Source organism: Xiphophorus couchianus, chromosome 14, assembly GCF_001444195.1.
Source record: "Xiphophorus couchianus chromosome 14, X_couchianus-1.0, whole genome shotgun sequence".
Classification (NCBI taxonomy): domain Eukaryota; kingdom Metazoa; phylum Chordata; class Actinopteri; order Cyprinodontiformes; family Poeciliidae; genus Xiphophorus; species Xiphophorus couchianus.
Genome location: NC_040241.1, coordinates 5921679 through 5943255, shown reverse-complemented (window position 1 = coordinate 5943255; position 21577 = coordinate 5921679). Strand labels below are relative to the sequence as shown.

At 39.9% G+C, this 21577-nt stretch overlaps 1 protein-coding gene across 2 annotated transcripts in view; it reads left to right on the top strand.

Moving 5' to 3' along the window:
* ndrg2 (NDRG family member 2) overlaps nucleotides 1-21330 on the top strand; it is a 37031-nt gene extending 15701 nt beyond the window's left edge. For both annotated transcript variants that reach the window (XM_028037994.1, XM_028037993.1), the window contains exons 2-16: nucleotides 8498-8583; nucleotides 10099-10143; nucleotides 12876-12981; nucleotides 13080-13200; nucleotides 13414-13476; nucleotides 13582-13642; nucleotides 15414-15500; nucleotides 15680-15736; nucleotides 15820-15923; nucleotides 16000-16038; nucleotides 16127-16178; nucleotides 16267-16314; nucleotides 16386-16421; nucleotides 16608-16659; nucleotides 17788-21330. In XM_028037994.1, the coding sequence (XP_027893795.1) occupies nucleotides 8509-8583; nucleotides 10099-10143; nucleotides 12876-12981; nucleotides 13080-13200; nucleotides 13414-13476; nucleotides 13582-13642; nucleotides 15414-15500; nucleotides 15680-15736; nucleotides 15820-15923; nucleotides 16000-16038; nucleotides 16127-16178; nucleotides 16267-16314; nucleotides 16386-16421; nucleotides 16608-16659; nucleotides 17788-17951 (1110 nt within the window). In that variant the 5' untranslated portion in view covers nucleotides 8498-8508 and the 3' untranslated portion in view covers nucleotides 17952-21330. The remainder of the gene's footprint in view (nucleotides 1-8497; nucleotides 8584-10098; nucleotides 10144-12875; nucleotides 12982-13079; nucleotides 13201-13413; nucleotides 13477-13581; nucleotides 13643-15413; nucleotides 15501-15679; nucleotides 15737-15819; nucleotides 15924-15999; nucleotides 16039-16126; nucleotides 16179-16266; nucleotides 16315-16385; nucleotides 16422-16607; nucleotides 16660-17787) is intronic.
* The last annotated feature ends 247 nt before the right edge of the window (nucleotides 21331-21577 follow it).

The following is a 21577-nucleotide window of genomic DNA, read 5'->3' as shown; positions in this document are numbered from 1 at the left end:
CACTCGGGGGATTCACTGCTTCGGCTCATGCTTCGCTTTGATGAATGTTCTCAGCGACATTACGGAACGAGCCAACCGAAAACCTGTCAGTCGAGAGAGATTGTGAGTTTCATGGATGAACGGAGTCAAAGCAAGGAGCACATGCTCATCCGCGCTCCTGTTCAGCGGAGGAGACTTCTCGGAAGTTAATACTGCGGCTGCCGGTTGTTAAATGAACCCGAAGCGCTGTCAGGTTCTTGTCACTCTGTCGGATTGTTTCTTTAGATTCTTAAGAGACAAAAACCAATTAGGGTCAGTCACAAGCTTTAACATTAAACATGGATGTACAATGTGTGTTTGGAAGGTATGTCAAGGTTATGATTGTAGGTCATCTGAAAGAAAAACTGTCAAATGAGGCTGAATATCTGCAGTTCACAACTTCAAACTAAATGTAATGATCTTATGACAGTTTATATTGTTATTGTCTGAATGGCCATTCTTATGTTTACACCACCGCTTCAAGGCACCAAAGTATTCCTGAATTACCTTTAAAAAAGCCAAGCTTTTATGCTAACATAAGTGTTGTATAGGGATCCGATTGTTTGTGTGTAGCCGTTTTGAGTTATTTTAGGGAAAGTGATACAATCCAGTTTGTATTCTGATCCAATTTTACCTCAGATGCTTGTTAGAGTATCACTGGACAAGCAGCATCATGACAACAAAGGAAGACAGCAGACAGGTCTTCTTGGAGAAGTTTAGGCCTTAAAGCAAAACAAAACATAAGAAAAAAAGACACCTGAATTGCCATACAAGTCAAGCATCATCAAAGAGCAACATGGCGATCTGTAGTGCTCTACAGCTCAGTTAGCAGAGTCTGAAGGCAACTATTAGTTGCACAATCTTGAATTTATGTAAAAATGGCAGGGAAGGTCAAAGATTTCCACAAGGCCTCAAGGGAACCCAGCAAACATGTGTAGGAAGGTCCTCTGGTTAAACAAGATACATGCTTTGGGCTACACATGAATTAGGGATGCACAATATATAACAAATATACTGTCGTCGCAATGTTAGTAGGCGCAATATTAATTTCATGATGGAGGAGAAAATAGTTCAGGAAATGTGTCCTTCCCTTGGGGTACTGTATGAAAACTAAGCATTGTGCATTGGCCGCCCGTAATTGATTAGATTAGGGTAATTTTGATAAACGACTCGAGGAGCCACTGATGAAACCCGATGATTCGCCGACGACTTCCCATCGACCCCGTTGAGGATCAAGTGACTCATGATCTGCTTTTGGACTTCTGTCACAAGAGAGAGAGAGAGAGACAGACAGAGATTCTGCTCAGAGGTGAGGTCCTGATGGAGGGAATGAAAAACAACCTGATAAAGAAAAGAGAAGCGGTGTGGAGCCACTGAGTGATGGATCTCAGAGAATATTTAGGAGAGAAAACTCGGAGGACAACTCTGGGTCTCCATGGAGGCTGCTGTCATGTCTTCTCTCGACACATTTGTCGCCCATTTTTCACATCTCGCGCTTTTCTCTGCCCAGCCAACTGCTCGCAAGAGATTGTGCTTTGTGTCGGAAGTGAGCAGAAAATGCCATAGTGCTACAGTGCCAGTGGGATTCATCTAGTGAAGCATTATGTTGATAAAAACAGCAAAGCCACGCAGGGACACAAAACTAAAAGTCCCTCTTAAATTAGTGTTTGTCGGCTGTAATCCTTCGCACAGGTTTGGCATTTAGATCAAACGTTAAAGTCGTTTTCAGCCGCATGAATCTTTATCGTCATTGTGGCATTTACCTCTCCACATACCCAGCGGTGCATTAGCGAGCGCACAGTTGAAAAGTAGGACTCTTTTTTTTTTTTTTTTTTTTTTTCCTTCCTTCTGTTTGCCTTCCATCTATATTTGACTGTGCTGAATAGTAGAAAAAAAAAAAGAAGAAAGAAAGCATGACCTCAGCAGATAATCTGTGTGCATGGCTACACGTCTCGCGGTGCCCGGCGCACATCTAAAACTGACACAGTGGTGGCCAGATGTGACAGCACTGAGGCCCAGCAGACTAACGGGATTCGCTTCAGGAGAGAGGGCAGATAAAGTCCTCAAAGTGGCTGTGTACTCAACACCTGGGGCTCTCCACTGTGTGTGTGTAGGTGTGTGTGTGTGTTGGGGTGTGTGTGTGTGTGTTTGTGTCCGCACCAGGGTAAATCCGTAGTGCGCATTTCACTTTTGATAGGAAATCCTCTGAGGTATTACTGTGGATTGGCTATGGAGTGCCAAAAACATTTAATCCATGATATTTTTATTACATTGCCAGTATTATGTCTAAATGCCACACTTCCACTTCATCAAACTCCTAAAATAATTTGCCAAAATCTCCTTATAAAATCTTGTTTGGCTCTGAGTTGCAGTTCTCATAACAAAATAAAACTGTTCTTTTGTTGTTTTTTTTCAAAACTGGAGTGTTTCTATTAAGCAAATGTATTTTTGTAATTCCAATTTACATTGAAACACATATGCAGAAAGGGAGCAAACAGCCCATGAAAAGAAGGTGCCAAAATGTGGCACCTTCTATGTGGTTGATTCATTAGCACATGGTCTAACTATTTTTTAAGAAAGTAAATTTCCTAAACACAAAAGCATGGAATAGGGAATATACGGGCAGTACAAAAAGTACTAAAACTATACCATAACTCAAAGTCACGACTGTTGTCAACTTTAGAAACCAATAAAGTATTTAAGGCTGGTTTAGCTGAACTGTAAGATTTGCCTGGCACAGTGAATACTCTCAAAATAACCGTCTATGTAAAATGTCAAGGACTTTGAAGAAGGTCCAAAAGCCTAAAGGACATGAACTATTACGCTGCCTTCTTCTTCTGACCCTCAAAGGTTTTGCTACTCATCATCTTCAGTCTTAAACCTTCAAAGTAATGGCTCCACTTGTTGAAACAGCCGTGCTTGTCTCCCAAAATGCCACAGGTTCAACGTTTCGACATTTCAGCCTTCAGCTAGACTTTCTCTATATTGGTGACTTTAATGCGTAATTCTGACTTCAGACAACTCTACATCTGGTTGGGTTTGCTAACTGTATTCGAGGTCTAAAGGAGGCTTTTAACTTAGAACTGGAGGCAGGGAAGGACCTGGTAAATGAGTCAATTCTGCATGTCTAAATGTTTGCCCTTTTTTTTGTTTCCATGTGTTGTTGGGTGTGGAATAATAGCAGACAGAAAGAAGAACAGTGAAAACAGATGGGAACTGAGAGTGACAAATAAAAAGTCAGGAGCGGAAAGAGCCGGGAACAATTTCAGAGGTGTGAGAAGCTCTAAGAAGGCGATTGAAATACAAAAGGAGCTGGAGGAATGACAAACGTATCTTGTCAAAGCGGCTGGCTCTGTCACATACTGGACTGTCAATGAAAGGAAGGGTTTTATTTAGTTGAAGTTCCTAAAACTTTACAAAAGCCAAGAAGATGTGTGGAGTAAGATGTTCTGTTTAGTACAGCTGACTTCTCTTGGCAGAAATGCAAAAGGTCTTTAAGCTCCAACTTTTTTGTGCCCAGCGGCAAATTGCTGCGTTTTCATCATACTCTTACAGACATTACACAGACACTGCCCTTAGCTCACCTTCTCCAAAGAAAAGGCCACTTAGATCGGATTTTATGAGGTTTTCCACATATCTTCATTTCCCACATGTAACGGGTCACTGCAAACTGGTTTTAACGCAGATAAGTGATACCTGGCCTGGGAGCAAGCCTTGAAAGAATGAATTGTTGTCACAGTATGCTGAGATGTCGGATTCAAATGCAACAGGAAGCAGCCATGTGGTGGACATGGTCAGGTGTGCTGCGTGACTTTTATTTAAGCAATTATTTCATTCCTTAATTTGGAAACAATGGCGTGTGAGGCCAAAGGGCAGGTGCAACTGGTGGCAGTTCAACTATACGCCTACCTTAACCCATTTTTACTGTCACTGGTGCATAAAAAAACCCATTTTCAAATAAACAACCGACTTAGCCGGGTGGTGGGGGGAGAGTAAAGCCTGGTGGCCGGCCATGGTTTGCAATACAGACCCTGAAATAAAACTCCTTCTATTGTATTGTAGGAACACAATGCAAAAAATTGTGTTCTACTACGGTAGTTTTTTAAAAAATGGTGTCGTAATGACTGGATTGTTTCTAGTAAAATTCAAATTCACTGCAGCAGCCGGAAGCCCAGTCCAGGGTTTGGCTGTGTGGTGACATTGCCCTAGAGGACAGACACATGGAGTCAGCGTGACACAGCAGTGGAGATCAGGGCGAGCAGGGTGCAGCCTGACAGTGGGGATTGACAAAAACAGCTTGTGACAAGTTGGATTGTCACAAGCTAACGCAATGGAACAAACTAACATCTCTGGATTATGGATTATGAATGTGCGCAACACTAATTTGGAGGAATTATCGTCCGCAGCCCGACAGCTGATGGACCTAACAACTGTTTCCTGACAGCTGAAACGTGGACGTGCGGTCCAACAGGAAGTGAGACCGGCCTCTTTGTTTCAGCCAGCTACACGTTCTCCTCCTCCTATGTCGGCGTCCCTCTCCTCGGGCCACCTACAGAAATCCCAGCTTCTTTCCGTTCCTTTCTCCACGGTGACCGACGGTGCAGTTTAGCAGTTATTACACGCTCGGAAACACACGGACTCAGAGAGGCGGCCGAGATAAAGAATGATGGATGATAGAGGGAGTAAGCCTGATTACGTGTTACAACATCAGAAAACTGTGTAGGGAAAGTGAGTGTTTGTGGAAGAGTGGAGAGGCAGAGTTACATGAGTCCCGTATCAGTTGTCTTGTCACTCCTTTTCACAACGGTGATAACACACCTTGAACTGTTTGTAATGGAAAACTAGCACTGCATATCGAGTTCTGATCTCCAGTTTTGTAAAGCTCTGAACTGCAGAAACACATTTTAGCCAACTGAACTGTGAGCTGTCTTTTCTTTTAAAATAACTTTACACATTTCTATTCTTTCTGACTTCATTTAATCATCCAATACAAAAAACTTCTACCTTTGAGTGTTTTTTCTGAAGTAACACCCCCCTCACCATTACCTTAATAACCAACAAAGGATATCCACTAAACCATTCAAAGACAGATTTGCGGGTGGGATTCGAATTATTGCCTTGGTGTAACCTACCCTTTAGCTTAAAGCCTCCCATATCTTTGGATGCACTTCATTCCACCCAGCTCCTCCAAGGCGTATGCAAAGCAGACACGTCCGTCCGCGTACTGAGTGTCACACAGAAAACTCCTCAGTGGGGAACAGTGTTTATTTCTAACTGTCTTGTATGTGACACCGAGCTGATAAGGTTGAGAGTCGGTGCAAGTAGTTGCCAAAACGTGGAGGGCTGCAGTAACTGGTGGAGAGAAAAAACGGGGGCTAGGCGCACAACTAGCTCATCAAACTTGCTGGTATCAGTTGGAGTTGTGGGAACTGAACTTATCTCAGAGAATTCTCATCTCTCCAGCAAAACACAGCAAACCTTATTGTATGCTGTGATTTGCTTGGAATTCAGATTTTCCCAACTTGGAAAACCGACTTCTCGCCAACAAGGCCTCAATCCAACATGGCCGCCTCGCAAAAAAATGGAACGACAGCCCAGAGTAATAACTTTTTATATGCAAATCTGTCAATTTGTATCTCGTTCTCAAATTGATCAAATGTCACTACAGTTTTTAAATGGCTAAAATGCTGAGCGACATTATCGGCTTGTAACACATATAGTAGATGACCTAGTCATTCTGTTGAAGGAAGAAATTACCACTTGGGTGAATCATAGCTACTCTGGCACCAGGACAAATCTGCAGAGCTCTTTATAAGCTGTTTGGCAGAACAAAGTTAAACTCTCTCCTGCCCGTTTTAATCCTCCCTTCACACTCTGTTAATTTTTTGTGTTTTATCTCCTTCTATTTTGATAGACTGTCCCATTCTTCAACCTGTTGTGCTGTTTAGTAAATCTGCTCCTCTGCTGCTGTTTCTGTAAATAGCAACCTTCCTGCGGGACAAAGGATTAACTATAGACTGTGCAGCTAGAGATCGGTTTATTTTGTAATTGGTATCTAATGACAAATTTTATTTAATCAGATAAAGTCATTACGATGAGTAGATTAAGCATGACTGTACATTAGATCAGTCTTCGACTGGGATGACCAGACAACTGGTCGCCATGGAAAATGAGTAGATTTGTTAATTCTCTTTGTAGAAAAAAAAAACCCCTTCAGGAATTGAATTGCATTTAAGTGTTAAGATTGTTGTGACTTTTTAAAGATGGCATTCATGCAGCAGAGAGGCAGAGCTTGGACTATGCAGTCTGATTTCAAATGTTTATGTGGGTCGTGCATATGCAGTATCACGTGCAAGTGAACACAGTTGAGAGAATATCATAAAGAACATGTGACATTGAATAGATCTGCCATGCTCGGCCACCTACATGATGAAGAGAGTGGTAATAAAATTGATCTTTGTCTGTTGTTTCAAATCTGTTTTCCTGGTTTCCTTGCTTATTAATAGCTCCTATTATGTGTCAGTCCTACATTTTAGAGTAACAGCATGAAAGGGAAAGGCATTACAAAGACTTTCCCACTCGACGACATTGACACTAAGAAAACAAGTGACCAAGTAAATGCACAGAAAGACGAGGTTAAGGAATGTAAGGAGGGAACAGGAGAGCTACATGGAGAACAATGGAAGCAGTGAGTGTTTGGTGGTGTGTGCTGGCCTTCTTTGGTGACTAATCATTTCCGCTTGAGACCCAGTTTTTCCCCAAGGGGGGAAAGCTGTTCATTTCGTGTGTGATGCTCGTACGCACGCATCACACAAACTAACTGGCCTTCTTCATCCGCCTGATGTAATGCCAGACCTGCAGACAGAATGCAGTCATCGCTTTCTAAAAGCAGGACATGCAGTTAGTGCACTATAAACAGCAGTGCTTCTTCAATAATGCTGCGTTCTAAATCAATTTGAATATTTACTTCAGGCAATAACAACGATAGCTAAGCAATAGCTAAAATAGCAACAGCTATTAAATTGTATGTAGGATTAAATAACCTTGTGTTGCTTTCTTTTCATGGAATGCAAAAGACGTTATTGACTAATCAAAAATATGACGACCAATCGGTGCAAAAATAAATAGACAATGGAGCGATGGAAGGTGGCCGAAATAACAACGTAATGAAACCATGCTTTCTAATGAACTTTGATTCATTCTGTAATGCTGGAGGTGATTGTTGGTTATAAATTTTCTTTCCATCTTGTCTTAATTTAGGTTTTTGTGTTAAACCATTGGGCACATCAGGTATGAAGTACCAAGCTAGAAGCTAAAGCTACTTCTGACCTTTTTTTGTTTTTTTAGCAAAGAACATATTTTATTTGTTCTGTCTTCAACATTACCTACGGTTCATTATGCCGTCATCTTATCAGTAATAGTCAGGCAAGTGTAATGTGAAAGACTAATATTTAGATAAACAGTATTACCTCTTGGTGGGAAAGACTCTTGGGTGGAGGAGAAGTGCTAAACTGGAAGCTAATGCTAACTGTTGCTTTACTGCTGAAAAACATATTTAATTAGTGTTAATTTTGACATCTTGTCTTCAGCGTATCACTAATCATCAGGCAACTATGATATCAGAATTTCTGATGAACTTTGGACTATTTTGGTGCCAAATTTTTCTATGTCTTATAACAAGTTTCAGGCTTTGGAGAAGTGCTACATTAGAAGCTAATACTTGGTCTGGCTTCAGTTTTGGAGAACATTGTTGACTGTGTTCAGTGTAAAAATACAGTGGAATATGGGAGGTTTTAGTAACTATAAGCAAATGGAATACCTGTGTATTAGCTAAACTTTTGCACCATTTGCCAGTGATCAGAGAACAGTTACTTATTAGTTGCTTATTAAGAGTTTATCTTCCCATCACATCGAAACGGTTCAACTGTCCAAATCCAAAAAACCTAGCTCTTAACAATGCCTTCAGGTTAGCTTAGCTCATGGCTGCTCTCACAGTAGCGCTCAGTATCACGCTGTGGCTGTGAAGGTGCTTTTCTCCTCCCTGCCAGAGGCACTGGTTTCTCACCATCAACCGTCCCCTCAGGCTGCTGTCACTTCTTCAGCACAGGTTGCTGCATATTAGAGTAAATCCCTGTCACACATGTACTTTAGCCATCTGTTATGTATGTACCGTTATTTTGATGTGTCCATCTTCTCTTCAAGCCCTCCCAATGGTTCCTTTTGCTCTGCGTTTTCTCCCCCACAATCCCTCCCTGCACATCTCTGCCGGCACTAATTACTAATTAACTTTGAAAAGGCCCCACAGCCCATTTTAAGTCCCACGAGGACAACAGCTACATGCAGTATTTAATCACTTCCTGTGTACGTGCAGGCCACAATCTGTGTTTGTGTGCATCGAGATGCCTCAAAATCTAAGCCACAGAGTGTGTGATTTCAAAAGGAGGTATGAAATGTTTTTGTTATTCTTTTCCACCTTCAGGGGGAGCCACCATGACATCAGAAATGCAGGAAATTGCCATCACAGAAGACAAGCCTTTACTCACGGGTCAGGCTGATACTGCCAAGGTTAGACATTCTGCATCTGATATTAAATATCATATACACTGCACAGGAAAACGCATATCCGTAGCGATCACACTAAGACCAAACCGAGCCAGGCTCAAATCAGAAGCATTTTGACTCCAGGCAGAACTTGGGTGTGTGTGTGTGGCCCGGCGTCAGTGTTTGCACTCTTCAGTCTGAGCAAATCCTTCATCAGACGACTTGTCTTCCAAGCACATATGTGAAAAGTCTTGGCGCCCGCAGCATAAGCGGGTGTTTGTGTGTGAGCAGAGCTGCAGCGCTGGCTCCTATCTGCTGGGTTGACGTCAAACGACGAGGGAGCAAGAGCAGATCCTGCTCTCGCTCTGCAGGGCAACATCTGCATGGCAACATCAGGTGACTTGATGGTGACACCTGGTGGCCAACACGAGTATAGCATAAATGCATTAAATCGTAAAAGGTTTTTGCTTTTTTTTTTTTACATTTTGAGAGAATAGATGCACTCAAAAACTCGAGCAGGCAAATATTTGAATACTGCATTTAAACTCAAACAGTGTGATGACACAGACGATATAGAAGAAACCAAACGAGAATAGTGGTTCTACTTACTGCAGAATCCTGTTTAAGGTGATGAACTTGTTTGAGTTTAGGCGCAGTCTTCAATCATTTGCCACCTCTGTTGCTTCTGTTTCTTCGTTTTGCTCAGCTTACAACCTGGTTTGGATCCAGCAGCAGAAACTGTGAATATTTGTAGCATTTTTCCTGCGTCTTAAAATATTAATTAGGACTGTGTCTGCTACCACTAACATATAAAGGAGAGAAAATGTTACATAAATAGAAATCCACAACAATGTAAGCAATCTTAAAAGGACTTGATTATGAAAATATTTTGACTTCTGTAAGGTTGTTAAATGTGTTATTATTTTCAATTTGAGGTTTTTGTAAGAAGAGCAGCAAGGAAATTCTTTTTCTTGACTCCCTACTATGAGCGGCCATTTATCATTTATATTGGAAGAGGAGGCGACGTCACACTGTGTGTATGAGAGAGAGCAGTATCTGTACAACATGGATTCATTCTTTTAAAATGAGGACAAAATGATCAGATTGACATTTTAAATGCATCACAAATTAGCAGTTAATACAATCAGCGTTAGCAAAAAAACTCCATCCTGCCTTCCTGTTATCTGCTGAAAGTCTTGCTCTCTCTCTTTTCCTCGCAGCCTGAATGAAACACAGACACGTCTCAGTATGTCGTGGAAAATACAGTTTTCTTTCAAACTGCTTAATTTTTAAAAAAATGTCACCGATAGCTAAAATTTAATCGTCTTCAATCAGCAGCAGTATCCAGAACAAAGAGTGGTGTTGCTACAGCAAACTCACAGAACTTCGGTAATATGCATTCAGTATAAAAATAATAAAACTCACATCAGCACCTCCACTTCCAACCTGTTTTTACCAATAATTAAACATCTAGAAGTTTCTATTTATGTTTGTTACAACTAAAAAATAAATAAATAAATTGTTTTTTCTTCCATATAGGATGTTGCTGAACTGGCTGCAAGGATACTCCTAGATCAAGGACAGGTAAGACCGTCACAAATGCATAAATCAGTTCAGTCGGGTTGAAAATAATTCTAACCCATGTTTAAAAGCAGTTATCTTGAGAAATTACCTTTCATAACAAAGCAACACTTATAAAATATTGAAAGAAAAGTGATAATTGAAGTGTGACCTTCAGACAGTTTCTTGGTTAGAGGAATTGAGGTTGAGAGAAAAACACACCAGAGAATAAAACCTGCAAATTAACAGTAAAAATAACATGTTTGCCAATAAAACACTGGTTATTCTCAAAGCTACTTGCTGGGCTTCCTTGAAATAAACAACAACGGTGTCGGTTGGTGTTTTATGTTTAAATGATCATTTTATTGTTAATTAGACTCCATATAACTACCATACCATACCATACTAACTTTATTTATAAAGCACATTAAAACAACCACAGCTGATACAAAGTGCTGTACATCAAAACACAACATAACAATAAAAAGAACATAAAATAAAAACTTACAGTTTAAAAACAAAAACATACAATTTAAGTAACTGGATCAGAATCTGACCATATTTGACTGGATTATGTCAAAATAAATTAAACCGATTTGACCTTTCTGGTTCTATACATATAAAGTTACAGTCTTTAATGCTAGGCTAAAGCTAGCATGTTTACTCTTTTTTTTTTTTTTTTGTTGCTACGACTCAATAATTGAAAAACTCTGTTTCTTAGATATTTCAGTGCAGTTCCGGTTAATCGCGTGAAAACAAAACCGCTGTTGTACCTTAACGCTTTGCTTTGACCGTCATAAATTTGAATGACTAATGTTTCAGCTGCTCTCATCATCACCGTCATCTGTCTGAACGCATCAAGGAAAGTAAATTACATGGCTGTGCGAAATGAAATCGAACTGTCTTATGAAGAAAATAAAAAGCCCGATAAATAAATAGAGGATAGCCACATAATAATTCTCCACGCTGGTGTGTTCTTTTCAGGAGGAATCCAGTAATGTTATTTGTTAGACATGAGGTTCAGAAACATTATTGGCTTGACCCAGAGCTTTGTGTTTATTCAACACTAAAATGAATCCGGCACTGTGGATAATTGCTGTGCATGCACTGTTACATTTACGCAGTAATGTTAGAGACTGAATTCAATTAAATGTGAATACTTTGATTGGCCGGGGTTAGTTCTGCTTCAGCACTGTAAAGCAGAAACTGAGTGGAGTGTGTGGCGTTGAGGCTGTTTGGATTAAAATGCAAAGAAAGGTTCTGCTTTATTTTGGGAAATGGGACTCACTGAAGCAGGCAAAGATTAAATACTCAGCAAAGAAGTTTCTTTTTTCCCCTCTCTGTCCAGTTACGGTGTGTACAGAAGTAAACCTTTGTAGCTGCCCTTTCAAAATTTTATTTCATGCGTCGATATGTTGTGTTATACATGGCAAAAAGCAAAACAAGGCAATGTTTCTGTGGGATCATCAACACATTCAAGTAAAAATGCATTACATTGTCAAAACACAAATAGAAACATAAAACATGAAAAATACTTTTTGTTTTAACTGCATTTCAACATTTTTACAGTCTGTGTGTAGAAAACTGGTCTTTCTATCTCACCGTTTTGTTTGTATTTTGATTGTTTTCCTGTTTGTATACTTCAGTTCAAGTTTTACCATTTTCTCTTCAGTCCACTATATTCATTTTTGTTTGAAAAGTCTTATTATATCAGTACCAGGCTGTCCTTAAAAAGTCTTAAAATTGACTTAAATTTGTGTGTTTTAAATTAAGGCTTTAAGACATCCTAAAATGTCTTAAGGCATTCTAAGAAATTAAGTTTGTACATTTCTTTGGCAATATACAGGTCTTAAATTCCATTCGTAGCAGTCTTAAAGAGTCTTACATTTGAAACCCTGAGTTCATTTCTTTGAATTTACTTTCTTTGTTTTACTCGTGCAATTTTTTTTCTCTTTGCATTTGAGTTTTGTTTCTTCGGTCTGCCTGTTTTGCTGTCTCAACCACCTGTTGTTCATCAGTAATCAGATACTTGAGGCAAAGTTTCACCTTCCAGCTTGAGCAGGAGCCTAAACAACATCTGCTTAACATATTGACTCAGGGGGTGAAATACAAATGCACACCACACTTCTACAGATGTTTTTTTGTAAAAGTAAATTGACCACTGTGTAGCATTTTCCTTCCAAACGTTAGCTGCGTTTCCGTTACAAATGTGTACAAAACTTTGCCGACATTTCCTTGATGTGGGAAAAACACAATTTTGTAACCATGGTGTTTCTATTAAATACGAAACACAATTAAAACCACATGGGAATAAGTTTGTTCACGCAGCAAGTCGTTTCAACACATGATCCTCCAACTACTTCCTGTCTTCTTCTTCAGGCAACATCCGGCTGTCGATCATGTGACGCAAAAATTGGTTTGAGAAACAAACAATTATATGACAAAAAACCCACTTCATTCTAACAGCAAAGGTTTTTCTCAAAATCAAGAGTTTTTTTTTTTTGTTTTTGTTTTTTTCAAAATCGGCGTGTTTCTATAAAGCAAATTTATTTTCAAAATGTCAAACTGCTCAAATGTATGATCAGTGGAAATGCAGCTCTCTGTGCTGGCCTACAACACCGAACTCCAAAGAAAAACGGTGGAGTTGTGGCTGTGATATGACTAAAAAAAAAATCTGAAGTGGGATAGACGCCTCACAGGTGATGATTAAGAATGTTAACATCTGAGACTTAATGCCACCACCTGTCTCTGCTCAGGAGCACAGCGTTGAGACCCCGCACGGCATCCTACGCGTGACCCTCCACGGGACGCGGACCACCCGCCGGCCCGCCATCCTGACCTGCCATGACGTGGGTCTGGACAGTGAGTAGAGCTCTCTCTCTCTCTCTCTCTCTCTCTCTTTATGCCTCGGCATCCTCATTTCTCCTCCTCATCCTCCCTTTGCTCTCTTTCTCCGACAGGTAAGAGCTGCTTCTCTCCTCTGTTTAAATTCGACGAGATGCAGGAGATCGTCAAGAACTTCACCCTGATTCACATCGACGCTCCGGGCCAAGAGGAGGGGGCCTCTGCCTACCCTCCGGGGTACGCTGATCTCCCTTTTCCTAACACAACCGTTCGTTTTCTCAAAGTGTGAATAATCTTCTGTGAAGGCTTCAAAGTAATCCCCTCTAAAAATACTCAATGTTCCCATCTCTCACATCTCCCCGCTCCCATATCCGGTTGCTAAATGCGCTTTTGTCAGAGGCTAAAACAAAAATCCTGATGGCCTCGTTCCATTTCTTTTTGCTGTTGTAGCTACCAGTACCCCTCCATGGAGACTGTCGCCGAGATGATCCCTGCTGTGCTGCAGTTTTTCAAGTAAATACTACATTTGACTTGACTCATATATATATATGATGTGTTCCCACGCAAAACGTCTTTAAATTAAGCTCTTTTTTTTTGTTAATTCTCTCCGTCTGTCAGCTTCCGTACCGTGATTGGAGTGGGGGTGGGAGCGGGAGCGTACATCCTCTCCAAGTTCACAGTGAGTAGCTTCTATTGTTAGAGCTGTCATTTTTACCATCTGTGTCCTTTGCATAATCTAAAGTAGCTGTCAGAATCTGACACTCTTCTAGCAGTCAGGCAGATGAAGAACATGGTGCAGTCCCGTTGAAAGAGTGCAAATTAAGGAGTTCTGCTTAAAATAGATATTTTTTGAGTGGCAGCTATCAATAAAGCTGGGAGCAGTGTTACAGTTTTAAGCTGTCTTAGACTTTTTCAATTGTGTTTTTGCACCAAATTTAGGGAAAATACTGTAGATATACTGTAGATATAAAAGTACCAGACTGTGTATCTGGTACTTTTAGAGAGAGATGCACCGATATGACAATTTGGACCGATATCGATATCCAATATTAATCTTCTGCTATGCTGAAAAACCGATATTTATTAAAAATATAAATATATATTTCCTACTGTTTCAAGGTTGTGTAAAAGCAACATCATGGGTTGTTCATGTCAGCTCAGCTTTACTTATCAAACCGATACCAACATCTTAAAAAAACAGCGAACATCAGCCGATGCCAATGTTGATCCAGATATATTGTTCATCCCCAGGTAAGATAAGTATTAGGCATGCACGATATATAAACATCAACATCTATATAAACCAACGTCAGTCATTTTTTAATGTGTATGTATACGGCTGAAAAGTAAAACTGATCAAACTAATATATTTTTAAAAATGACAAACATCGGCCAATACTAGTGTAGATGCTGATATATATTGTTCAGCCCTTAGTAAGATAAATATTAAGGATGAAAGATATATTGGCAATAACATTGGTATTGGCCAATGTGAGTCACTTTTTTAACATATCGGTATTGGTCCAAACAGTAAAACCCATCGGGCCGATACCAATATATTAAAAAAGGCAAAAATCAGCTGATATTGATGTTGAAGCCGATACATTGTTCATCGCAATAGTTTATAAATATTAGAGATGTACAATGTGTCAGTGCTAATCTCAATATTAGCCATTGCTTTTTAGCACACCGATATTGGTTCAAAAAGTAAAAATGAGCCGAAATTAACATCTGGCATTTATTTCCACCTTGTTGTTGACTGGGCATGTGTTTCTGGAAGGGGTCGGCCATTTTGTATTTGTTTGGTCATGTTACACTGATAGGAATGAAGCGCAGGATTGTGGGGAGTTCACCTAAACTGAAGAATCAATGTCTATAGTTGGTAAAGATCGGTTATCGGACCAAATTTTCATATCGGTTCATCTTTAATAAATATTAGTCACAGCAAAACCTCTAAGCAGAAAATCAAACGAAAATGACAGTAATTATTCCTGCACCTTTATTGCTTTGCAGATGTTCATTCCCTTTGAACCCACCTTTACACATTTGTCTTGTCACAAAGATAAACTTAAACGGATTTAAATTTTTGCCACATAAAGCATTTTGCATTGTGGGCCAAACAAGTTGAATTTTGAAACGTGAGAAAGTGTGAAAAAGTTCAAAGGGTACAAACTCATTTACAGACAGAATAAACAACACAGCAGCCTTTCAAATACACATCCAGCAAAAATAGATGTGTATTTGAAGGGCTGGGAAAATTTGATTTGAGAGAACAGAGTAAATATTACAACCATGAATTATTATTATTATCATTTTCCATCTCGGATAGAGTAAAGTCGAATGTACCAACAAAGAAAAGGAGTCAAACATGAAGCTACCTTGAGCGCAGGCAGTCTGCTCGATTCTAAAGTTGAAGTTTTATTTGCTTTAAACTTGATTTCTGTCTGCAGCTCACTAATCCAGATTCAGTAGAGGGCCTGGTTCTGGTTAACATCGACACTAACGCTAAAGGATGGATGGACTGGGCCGCTCACAAGGTTTGTCGGCTGACCGTCTGACTTCTTGTCCTCCTGCTGATAGAAAATTGAGATTGTAACAAAGTTTGACCAGGGCTGTTGTTCAGTTAAAGGATATAAGATTAGATGAGACGGTGTTATAGATTGTTTCGGATATGAGGATTAGCTTAATCGATGTGTCCTCTTTGTCTCCTCTCTAGCTCAGTTCTGTGACTTCCTCCCTCACAGAGCAGATCCTATGTCACCTTTTCAGTCAGGTACGGCAAAACCTCTGGAAGAAAACACTTCAATTTACATCTTTTTCGTGTTTTATTTTAAAAAAAAGCTATCCTTTTTGTAGGAGGAACTTTCAGCAAACACAGACTTGGTGCAGTCTCACAGAGAGCGGATCTCCAAAGCTCCTAATCTGGCCAACATCGAGCTCTTCTGGAAGACGTACAACAGGTAAAACCGTCCTGCAGGGGGCAGCATACGCACCGGAACCCAACCGCGACTAACCCCGTCTTTCTCTCCGCCACAGCCGCAGAGATCTGAACCTGGACCGCAACTATACCTTCAAGTAACTGCACCTCTTCTGTCTTGAAAAAATAAAAATCTCCTAAACAGTTAAATGCAGCCCATCTGAGTTTGAAATGTGTCTTTATCAGGTGTCCAGTGATGTTAGTAGTTGGGGATCAAGCTCCGTACGAAGATGCCGCTGTAAGTTCAAGGTCTTGTAACTTTGATATTCCTGTAAAGAACGTTGATTTTATTTTTTTTCTCATGTTATTCTTGCTGTGTCCACCAGGTGGAGTGCAACAGCAAGCTGGACCCCACATCAACTTCCTTCCTGAAGGTGAAACATCAGCTTGTCTTTGCTTTAGCGTCTCGTCTTTGATTCTGTTGTGACTCTTGTCTCTCCCACAGATGGCCGACGCAGGCGGCCTCCCTCAGCTCACTCAGGTAACAGGAGCAGCTGAACGTTTTAGAAACGTCACAAACTGCATTTCAAATGCATGAGAAAACGACCTAGTTGTTAAAATAGAAGTTGCATTTGTTTAAAAAGAGAGGAAACGTAAAAATCCTTCTGAAATGTTTCTGTTTTTGCTTAACTGATGGATTTTATTGTTGTTTTTTCTGTGTCTGCAGCCTGCTAAACTCACCGAGGCTTTCAAATATTTCATCCAAGGAATGGGTTATAGTAAGTTCACTTTTCTGAAAATTCATCTAACATTTCTCAGCTAAACATAATTCTTGATTATGGGTTCTTCCTGTTTGTACGTTTCTTGGTAAGGAAATATATATTTTTATACATAATATCAGTGAATATTGTTTATTGTTCACAACAGCAATACAATATCAGTATCAGCCCACATTTTCATATCTGTGCATCACTAAATGTTACATGAAATTCACAGTATTTCTAATAGGAATGCACAATATATTGGCCCTAACATCGGTATCTGCTGATACTAGTTTTATTAACATATATATACTGTATATATATATCATGTTAGTCCGATAACAAAACTGGGCCAATATTAACAACCAATATTATCATGATCTTGTTGTCATTTGTTTCTGGAAGGAGTGGGGAGAAGGCTGGTAATGTGGCATTTGATTGGTCATGTGATGTAGCGCTCCTGATGTAGCGCAGGAATGCGGGGAGTTTAATTGAAGTAGAGAAGAAGTGGTGCTGTCAGCGGTGTGGCAGTTTTTATTCCAAGGTGTCAAAAGGACACTGAAATACGTGTACAATATATACAGCATCAGTTATCTGCTGTAGCAGCAACATTACTATCAGATATCGGCCCAAATTATCACATTGATTCATCCCTAATTACTTGCATGTTTTTAGAATGCTTTGAAAAAGGCTGTGGCTCTTCTTTAGGACACCAGTCACGTTAAGAAAAGTGATTTGTATCATCATTCTGAACGCAGTGACTGCACTTAACCATATTTCTAAATTTATTGTTGTTTAAGGATGCTCTCATTGGACAAACAGTGGAGGAAATAGTAAAACCAACTACAGTTTTCCAGAGTTTTAAACGTCATTGATTGGAATTTAATAGGAAAATGATTAATCAAAATTCTTATAAGAAATTTATCACAATACATGATAAACGATACGATAAATGCCCCCGCCTATGCTTACATTAGGGATTTAAGATTCAAGCCCATACAATCTGATACTCGCTTTTTGGCTGATATCGAACCGATTTCCTGGACTAAAAATGAATGCCATAGTTATGGGAATGTTCAGCAGTGGGTTGTTTTCTTCACATTTACCGCCTTCTGAACATAAATAAACGCAATCTTTCTCCTCCAGTGGCTTCCTCTTGCATGACCCGCCTGTCCCGCTCCCGCACCACCTCGCTCTCCTCCTCCTACTCCATGGACGGGTCCCGCTCTCGCTCGCGCACCCTGTCCCAGGGCTCGCAGGGGGGCCAGATGCCGCCCAGCCCCTCCCAAACCATGGAGGTCTCCTGCTGAAGAAGACTCCGCCCCCCTTCCACCACCTCACGACGGCAAGAGCGGAGAGCGACAAAGGAAAGAAGGGAAAGAGGCGAAGCGTGAGCGCAAAGAAAACGAGACGAACGAACGGCTTCCTCGATCGGTCAAAACACGACTCCCACCATCCCCTCCCCCCAAAAGCAGACAGAGAGAGAGAAAGAGAGAAAGAGAGGGCCTGTCCTCCATGTTGGTCCAGCACAGATGCAGTCTTTCAGCTAGAATAGATTAAAAGGAACCAGGAAGGAGCTGCAGAACAGGAAGCCGTCCTCTCTCCCTCTGTCAGCCTGTAGACCCCTTTAACCTAGATCCAGAGTGTGGCATGTAGAAGCTGCACTCATCACTTTAACCCGTAGAAACTCGTCAGGAAGCAGAACTGATGATGATGATGATGCTGAAGCTAATGATGATGTAATAGGAAAAAAACTGCAACACTTTTCTCTTTATTACATGATTTTAATATAATATAGAATAAAAAAAAACATACTATAGCAGAGATACTTACTACAATGTGTGTGTCCACTACTTTTACTGCTAGTTTCTAATGTGTTTTTTTTTTTTTTTCTGATTTGTAACCCGTCTCAACTAATGGCTGAAGCGGTCAGCAAGAGCCATTCCAGCGACTACATGTGTGTCTCAAAAAAAAAAAAGTTTAATATAATTAAAAACTTGATTTATTTCGGTTTTGTTCAAAAACTGAAACTCGCGTATTATATGTATTCAATTTCAGTGATGTATTTCAAGCCCTTAATTCTGTTGGTGTTGATGTTTGTGGCTTACAGTTGATGAAAACACAAAATTCTATTTCTTAGAAAATAAAAGCTTTACACAAGACCAATGAAATAAAGATTTTTTTAAATATAGATGAATAGTAGCTCAGTGTTCTGTATGTACTGTTTTACAAAATGAGCTTTTCTTTAAAGTCCTCTCACTGCTGCACACATTTTTTTCTTTCCACACAACGTTCCATCAATTTGCATAGACACTACACTTTATTATTATTACTTTTTTTAGGAAATACTTCTTTATGGATATCTCTGCGAAAACCTGGGCAGCTATCATGTCAGCGCTGTCCACCTGATGGGGTCTTTTTTCATCATATGGGTAAAATCCAACAATTCTGTATTCAAAATTTATTTTTATTGATCTTATGTTCAAGTTTTCTGAGGAACATAATTTTGGGGTTTTCATTGGCTGTAGGCCTTAATCAACAGAAATAAAGATTTGAAATATATTACTATGTATGTAATGGAGTCTGTATGATTAGTTTCAGTTTTTGAATCGAATAACAGAAATAAATTAACTTTTTAATGGTTTCCAGATTTTTTTTTTTAATTTTTTTTTGAGATAAACATGTTTTTCCTTCCTTGGTGTTGCCAGGTTTTTGGTTTTTTTTGTCTTCCACTCGTCCCGTCCTCAACGTTTTACTTTATCTTTTTTTTATTTTTTATTGGGTGTAAAGAGGTTGAAAGTTGTAGTTTTTTTTTCTTATTTATTCTCCTGAATCTGCATGCCTGGTCTCACCCCACGTGAATACTGCCTGGATATTTTTCTTTCATATTCTGCTAATAACGTGTGTTTGCTTGTTTGCGTCGTTTTGAGTTTTGGAGCGACAGTCTGAAGGACCGGGCGGGTTGTTGGGTGCTGTCGTCAACTCGAGTCGCACATTTCTAAACTAGTGCTTCCAACCTTTCTGGCCGCGTGTCGAACCACCCGTGACGTCTGCCGAGGCCAGAAGGGACCACTGTGTTCACCGTGTGGGTTGTGGTTCTTGTTTCTCTCTCTCGCTCTTTTTTTTTCTTTCTTATCCTCCGTTCCAGTTTTATTAGGGAACTAGAGATTTATGAATTCCCAGTAGGAAAAATCAACTGGACCGCCCTCCGTAAACCCCACGGGGAAACTGGAAGCAAGTCCGTCACGACTTGTAAGGTGGACTCAATATGGCGGCTCCTCCAGTCAACAATGGAAACGTTCATTTTTAGGAAACACACAGGTAAGACTGCGTCACCGCTTAGTGTGCGACTCTAAACTGAGTGGTGAACAAATTAAAAGTGGCGTTTGATTGTAGAGCGTAAAACTTAAATTGATATTTGTAGCTAATGCAAACGATGTTTACGGGCGTCGCCATCTTGAAATTCCAACTTCCTAACTCGAACGCCGTTAGCTCGGGTCTGACGTCAAAACCCAACACCGAGTTTCAACTTCGCAGGTAACCTGAACGCAGCATTACATTGCCTGTGCGTGGATACCTTGACATGAACGCAACCGGCTTACTTGAGGCGGGATAAAAATCCCACTCCTCAGTAATAGAAGCAGCTTTTATTGAAATCGGGCAGTTGCTTGTGTGTTTGCTTGTCGCGCGGAAGTAGATGGGAAGTGTTAGCTTCCGGTTTGCAGATTTAACTTAGCGGAGTAGGAGGATGAAAATGGAAAACAAGAGGATGCTTTTTTCTTCTTTTTTTTTAAATGAAAAAAAAAAACCCTCAGTGAAACAGCCCCCCACTGCCAAAACAAGCGAAATAAAAACCGCCTGAACCTTGAATTGTCCTGTTACAGCCAGGAAGTAACAGCGAACTGCCAAATTTCAGCGCCTCGTTTATCTGGTGACTCGGATCTCCCTCTAAACGTTAATATTTCAACACAAAGCTGTTCACTGCCCGGTGACATGTTGCCAACAGCCTGACTATATTTCTAAAAAAGAAAAAAAAAAAAAGCCTATATGTGGACGCAGCCATGAACGTTTTCACATTTTTAAACCATAAGATTTGAGTGAGTCGGGTGGAGACGGCCTGTTTCGTGTTTGTGTGATCCGGTTCTACTTATCCAAAGCTTTTTTAAAAAGGAGGCCGAGCCGTGATCGGGGGAAGTCCGTGGAAAGCTTTAAGATGGAGGTTATAATGGCAGGAAAAAAAGTAACATGGTTTCAGGGTGGTGTTGGTTTTGAGGCAGGTTCCGATTTCAGTCAGACACGGAGGAAAAAGTCCAGCGGTACTTCTGTCTTTCTAAAGAGTTGAGCAGGGATGTGTGATTGTAAATGCTTGTCCATGTTGTCTTCTGTCTGACTCTTAATTTTTATTTCAACCTGTTTTTTTCCTCTTCTACATCTCTTTTCTTTATATCTGTGTGAAGTGTTAGTTTATTGTCCCGACGTGCTCACAAGTTAGTTAACCGTGTGCTAGTTCTTGTGTAACTTTTTTAGCATTAGCGCTTATAAGGGAGAGTAATATAATTAACAATTAAAAGATCGAAAGTAAAAAACAAAACATAAACTGACATTTACTTGTGTGACTCATTTCCCTGTGTAATACAATGAACATCCTTAAAAAGCAAACTTAAATATCAATAAAAGCTTAAAGAGGAACAACTTGTCCACTGTCTTTATTTTCATATGTATAGTTTCTCATTTGTACACTTATATATTCAAAAAAACTGAATAAAACAACTGAGTAGGAACTGTCCAAATGTCTTTAAATTCATATTTTAAAAGTAAGTTGGTTTAAAAAGTTGCGTTAATCACAGGTTTCAAATTTTGTCGTGACAGGACTATTTAATCTTGTATATTCTTTTTTTTTTTTTCTGGTTGTCAAACGTTTCAGATTATTTTGAGA